Source organism: Schistocerca serialis, chromosome 1, assembly GCF_023864345.2.
Source record: "Schistocerca serialis cubense isolate TAMUIC-IGC-003099 chromosome 1, iqSchSeri2.2, whole genome shotgun sequence".
NCBI classification, from domain to species: domain Eukaryota; kingdom Metazoa; phylum Arthropoda; class Insecta; order Orthoptera; family Acrididae; genus Schistocerca; species Schistocerca serialis.
Window position 1 is genome coordinate 1,023,800,309 of NC_064638.1, and position 6,000 is coordinate 1,023,806,308.

The 6,000-nt window shown below is 40.0% G+C and overlaps 1 protein-coding gene across 1 annotated transcript in view; it reads right to left on the reverse strand.

Annotated features, from left to right (window-relative positions):
- Positions 1-4,347, reverse strand: part of LOC126455032 (lachesin-like) — a 1,182,593-nt gene extending 1,178,246 nt beyond the window's left edge. The window contains exon 1 of the mRNA XM_050091144.1: positions 4,218-4,347. Within this exon, the coding sequence (XP_049947101.1) occupies positions 4,218-4,347 (130 nt within the window). The remainder of the gene's footprint in view (positions 1-4,217) is intronic.
- Between the last annotated feature and the right edge of the window lie 1,653 nt (positions 4,348-6,000).

Genomic DNA, 6,000 nt, shown 5'->3' on the forward strand with positions numbered 1-6,000 from the left:
GGTGGTGATATCTGAAAACTTTGGTAGGAGGCATGACGATATTCCTTCAAAAATTATCTTCAAAGGACACATGTATGCAGACATTTAAATTCAGAGCAATTATACAGTTCAAGGATCACTTGCAAGTATTTTTATCGAATGTCATGAAATTATTTTCCCCAGCTTTCGAGTCACTTTAATATGCTCCTCATAAGATTTGTATTCGGGAATCTTCTCGTATCCTTTTAAGGACCTATAGATCAACATTAAGAGTTTTGGCGGTGCTGAAAATAACATTTACACTGGGTGTCTCAGGAAGAATGGTCAGTATTCAGTGATATGACAAGAACAATCATCCGAAGCAAAACTGCCTAGTGAAATAGGCTCTAAAATGCGTACCTTAAGGATTGTGAGCACTCGTTCAGTAGAATAGATGTGGTTCACAGCAATGAAGATGAACAAGTGCTCATAGCTCTTCCGGTATGGACTTTAGAATCCATGTTTACTGAATGTTATTTTTCCTTCATTTGATCCGTACTACCATCCATCGAAATATGGAAAGCAGAGACATTGCAGTAGAAGAAATTTTTTTCACAATGTCCACGATGAAGAAGTGCTCATTGCATTTTACAGCCCAGCTCACTAGACTTCTATGCTTCGAATCACCGGTCCTGTCACACCCCTCAATATTGTTCACTTCTCCTGGGACACCCTGTATAGATTAAAAAATGCGATAGTTGTGACAATATCGATGCAAGTAAACAGGTGCATACTTTCGTAAATTCCATCCACAAATTACTCTTCTACATGCATTATGTTGTGCTTATTTTGGTAAATGTCGCCTGACATAAGCACTCTTCACGAAGAAACTCGAGGAATGTACTGCAATCCGTTCTCAAAAACATTTTTAAATACCCAACACACGAATGTAAACGTTGAGAGGATTGAAAAGTTCATTTAGGGGGAGGAATAAGATTTTTTAATGACCATAAACTTAGACATGAACTGCAGTTATTGTGATAATAACGACTCAAGATGACACGATGTCAAAATCGTTGCGTTCAGTTGCGTATATAATGAAAAAAGGAATATTTAAATTAATTGTTTTGCTACTTAACTGTACTAAACTGGAACAATTTATAAATTTATCGCTTGCAATTCTAAATGACCAATGTTTGCTTTACCGTATGTAATATTGTGTTATAAACGCGTAAGTTTAAACATGAGTGTATCAACAATATTTTTGACTAATAATCCAACTGCCTCGGCGAGAGCCATTGAAAGTCTGAATCAGCTTGTAGCAAACACTACCTGATTCCCCTATGTCATCGTACAGTGAGATGTCAGCTGCAGTTATTCTTCGTTACACGTCTAGCAATCATGATTTCTATATTTTTTCCACTCACGCGATGTAATACATAGCTCAGAAGCAATACTATATTTTCCTGCTTACCGGTACCTGTAACGTTTCACATTAGATATTTTATCCTCCAGTATCTTCGTTAAGAGTTGTTGTCAATCTGGTTTTGCTACTGCAGTATCAGAGGAACCATATGAAGTAGTTCATTTTCTTTTCGTTTACTTTTTACACGTGATACATGCAATTTTATCCCCTAACGTTCGAACACTTTTCATCATAAATAATGTCCTTACTGTGCTGCCATTTTACATTTAAACATAAAAGCTTAAGAGGAATAATCATAATGGTTGAGAGAACGAGTGTAGCAAAGGATGTGTGTCACCTCCTGCAGTGGTGATCTATAGATATCCTGCCACACTTAACAGATACGTCACAAAGCAGTAATTCGCTTTCTCGTTGAATTACAGCGTACAAAAACAGGCACAACAAACTAGTTGATAAGAGCGTTTCAAAATGCCAGGTATTCTGTGACCCTTGAAACGAAGAACTGACACGAATTACGCTATTTTTCTAGTCATAAACTCTGGTCATGAATAAACGTTCTGTATGTGAAACTAAGTACCATATAACAGCTATACCTTCACGTTTAGTAAACTTCACAGGACCAAAGCGTTATAAAATGTTAGCAAACAAGTCCAAGTAAGCGATTTTCACTGACGGAATGAAACCGCGTTAGACTTTCTAAAAGGACATCTAACATGCAATTTCACAGTAAATATCATTTCAAGAACTATTTTTAATTATCAAGCGTAACATTCGTCCCGGCATTTTGTGTAGCACATTCTGAAGTCAGTTTAAATTTAAACGTTAAAAGCGTAAGTGAACATTAAGTCTGTCTAAAAACCATTTATTTGGTACATAAATTTTTAGTTTTTTTAGATGTTATGATAATGATTCATATCTCACGATGATAGTACATTAGAATATTTCCTGTAAATTGTGTTCACAGACGTGATGATACTACACAAGAGCCGCACATTGTTCACCAGCTGGCGTCTGTCAACAACCACCACTTGAGCGATTTGAAAGACTCACTTGTGGAAAAATATAAATCGCGAGTGGCTGCTGTTTCTGCTAGCATAATAGCTCATTATAGAGTGACCCGGAGTCCCGTATTATGCGGGATCGCTCCTTATTTAGCTTCAGTGTCCCGTTGTCCCGACAAAGGCATACGGGACGTATATTGCGTCGTTTTTCCCTAACCATCCCGTAATTTTGAAAAAGTGTGTGTTTAAATAAAATGTAGTATAATCAAATGGAGAACAAATGTGGACATGCCCAAAGAATAAAGAAATCAAACTGAGCGAAGTCTACGATTTTCAACTTCCTTGTCTCACGATAACTGCTGCAGGAATTTGCAGCTCATTAGTAGCGTTTTTGCTAGCTATACTTTGCACTAATGCTGCTGCAAAATGGTTCAAATGGCTCTGAGCACTATGGGACTCAACTGCTGAGGTCATTAGTCCCCTAGAACTTAGAACTAGTTAAACCTAAGGACATCACAAACATCCATGCCCGAGGCAAGATTCGAACCTGCGACCGTAGCGGTCTTGCGGCTCCAGACTGCAGCGCCTTTAACCGCACGGCCACTTCGGCCAGCCAATGCTGCTGCAGAAAGAGTGGTCTCGTCATGCATGACTAACGAACTAACGAAAAAAAGAGGTTTAGTGTCGCAGCCGTTAAGGAAATAGTTATAACGAAGATTCATTTCCAGGATATTTCATGTGTTGATTTTTATAAAATCCCGTTTGAGAACATTAAACTCTTGAATGGCATACATTCTTCTGCAAAATATGACAAAAAAGAATTTTTAAGAAATATACACGGAGAAACTTACAGACCAATTGGCAGTGAAATTAAGTAACCTATAATCTTATAAACAGCCGACCAATTGCAATGGATAAAGAAATTCTTTACCTAGGTTTCGACAAATATAAATTTGTCTCCTTCAGAAGGTAGCAATTTTACATTAGTAAGGACTAACGTACCATCACCATTTTTACAATTGTCGGCATAGATCCATGTGTCAAAAATAAAATATAGCCCTAGAATTAGGGTTTGTCACGTAAATGTAAAATAGCTCACAATCGAGTCGGCAAGATCCATGAGCTATTTTATATTTACGTGACAAACCCTAATTCTAGGGCTATATTTTATTTTTGACACATGGATCTATGCCGACAATTGTAAAAAGGGCGATGGTGCATTAGTCCTTAGTAATGTAAAATTGCTACCTTCTGAAGAAGACAAATTTATATTTGTCGAAACCTAGGTAAAGAATTCCTTTATCCATTGCAACTGGTGGGCTGTTTATAATTTTATTACGTGAAACCGTTGCTGTTGTGCAGTTATGTTTAAAATATTAACCTATAATAATTTTCTGCCTTAGTTAAAGTCCTCGTTATGTTAAAGTAATATGTTTACGTGTGACATTAATAAAACGATATAATATTTACTCGCTCAGTAATGCAAGAGATTTTGATGCATTTTTATTGCGAATTTTAACAAAAGTGTACGATGGTCTGTGTAGTTGTCGCATAAACCAACTAGTTTAACACTAATCTACTATGGAGAGAGTATTAATAAAAGTGTCCACAAAATATCGATTCATTTCAACTTTTAATTTGTATTCCACATTATCATTTTAGAAATCCGATCACCCTACCTTATTAATACTACAGTTGCGATATCCACCAGAGTCCGGAAGAGATACCGTAAATATAAAATTAGCGTTTTATTATTTTTCTTCAGTGAATATTCGAAGTTGCGGAGACGACGCGGGAAAAAAGAAGGTGGTGAGAGAGGCCGGTTTGCGCACCTGCTCTGTGGTGGGAAGCGGCGGGCTGGACGACCAGCAGCAGCAGCGCGAGCGGCAACAGCAGCGGCAGCGGACGCGCAAGGAGCAGCGGCGCGGAGCGTCGGCGAGCGGGCAGTGTGTTGGCGCCCATGTCGCAGCAGGCCGCATCTCTCGGCGGCTGTCCGCCGCGCGCCACACGCAACAGACAACTGCGGCGACGCCACGCCGAGCCGGAGCAGCCGGCGCCGACGCCGACGCCCCCCGCGGCGGCTGGCAGGCGCGCGCGCGCGCGCGCGCCAACCCCCTCCCGCGACACCACCTGCTCCCGTCAAGAGCTGCGCAGGTGATCCACGTAAATACAGACGAAGGAAACAGGCGCTGTGCGGGGACGACACCAGTTGTGGCTGAGTTGCGCGAAAAGATTGGTTTAATACGAGGGTGAGTCAAATGAAAACCTTAATTTTTTCTAAATAAAATAAAATAGACTTAGAGAAAACTTTTGACAATGTTGACTGGAATACTCTTCTTCAAATTCTGAAGGTGGTAGGGGTAAAATACAGGGAGCGAAAGGCTATTTACAATTTGTACAGAAACCAGTTGGCAGTTATAAGAGTCGAGGGACATGAAAGGGAAGCAGTGGTTGGGAAGGGAGTAAGACAGGGTTGTAGTATCTCCCCGATGTTATTCAATCTGTATATTGAGCAAGCAGTGAAGGAAACAAAAGAAAACTTCGGAGTAGGTATTAAAATCCATGGAGAAGAAATAAAAACTTTGAGCGTAATTCTGTCAGAGACAGCAAAGGACTTGGAAGAGCAGTTGAACGGAATGGACAATGTCTTGAAAGGAGGATATAAGATGAACATCAACAAAAGCAAAACGAGGATAATGGAATGTAGTCGAATTAAGTCGGGTAATGTTGAGGGAATTAGATTAGGAAATGAGACACTTGAAGTAATAAAGGAGTTTTGCTATTTGGGGAGCAAAATAACTGATGATGGTCGAAGTAGAGAGGATATAAAATGTAGACTGGCAATGGCAAGGAAAGCGTTTCTGAAGAAGAGAAATTTGTTAACATCGAGTATCTAAAGTGTCAGAAAGTCATTTCTGAAAGTATTTGTATGGAGTGTAGCCATGTATGGAAGTGAAACATGGGCGATAAATAGTTTGGACAAGAAGAGAATAGAAGCTTTTGAAATGTGGTGCTACAGAAGAATGCTGAAGATTAGATGGGTGGATCACATAACTAATGAGGAGGTATTGAATAGAATTGGAGAGAAGAGAAATTTGTGGCACAACTTGACTAGAAGAAGGGATCGGTTGGTAGGACATGTTCTGAGGCATCAGGGGATCACCAATTTAGTATTGGATGGCAGCGTGGAGGGTAAAACTCGTAGAGGGAGTCCGAGAGATGAATACACTAAGCAGATTCAGATGGATGTAGGTTGCAGTAGGTACTGGGAGATGAAGAAGCTTGCACAGGATAGAGTAGCATGGAGAGCTGCATCAAACTAGTCTCAGGACTGAAGACCACAACAACAACAATTATTTATTGTGCAGAAGTGGTACAAAGCTGTATCACTTTTCAACATAAACTCCCCCACGCTCAATGCAAGTCCTCCAGCGCTTACAAAGTGCATAAATCCCTTTGGAAAAAAATTCTTTTGGTAGTCCGCGCAACCACTCATGCACGGCGTGGCGTACCTCTTCATCAGAACGGAACTTCTTTCCTCCCATTGCGTCTTTGATTGGTCCAAACATATGGAAATCACGTGGGGCAACGTCTGGTGAGTATGGTCAATGAGGA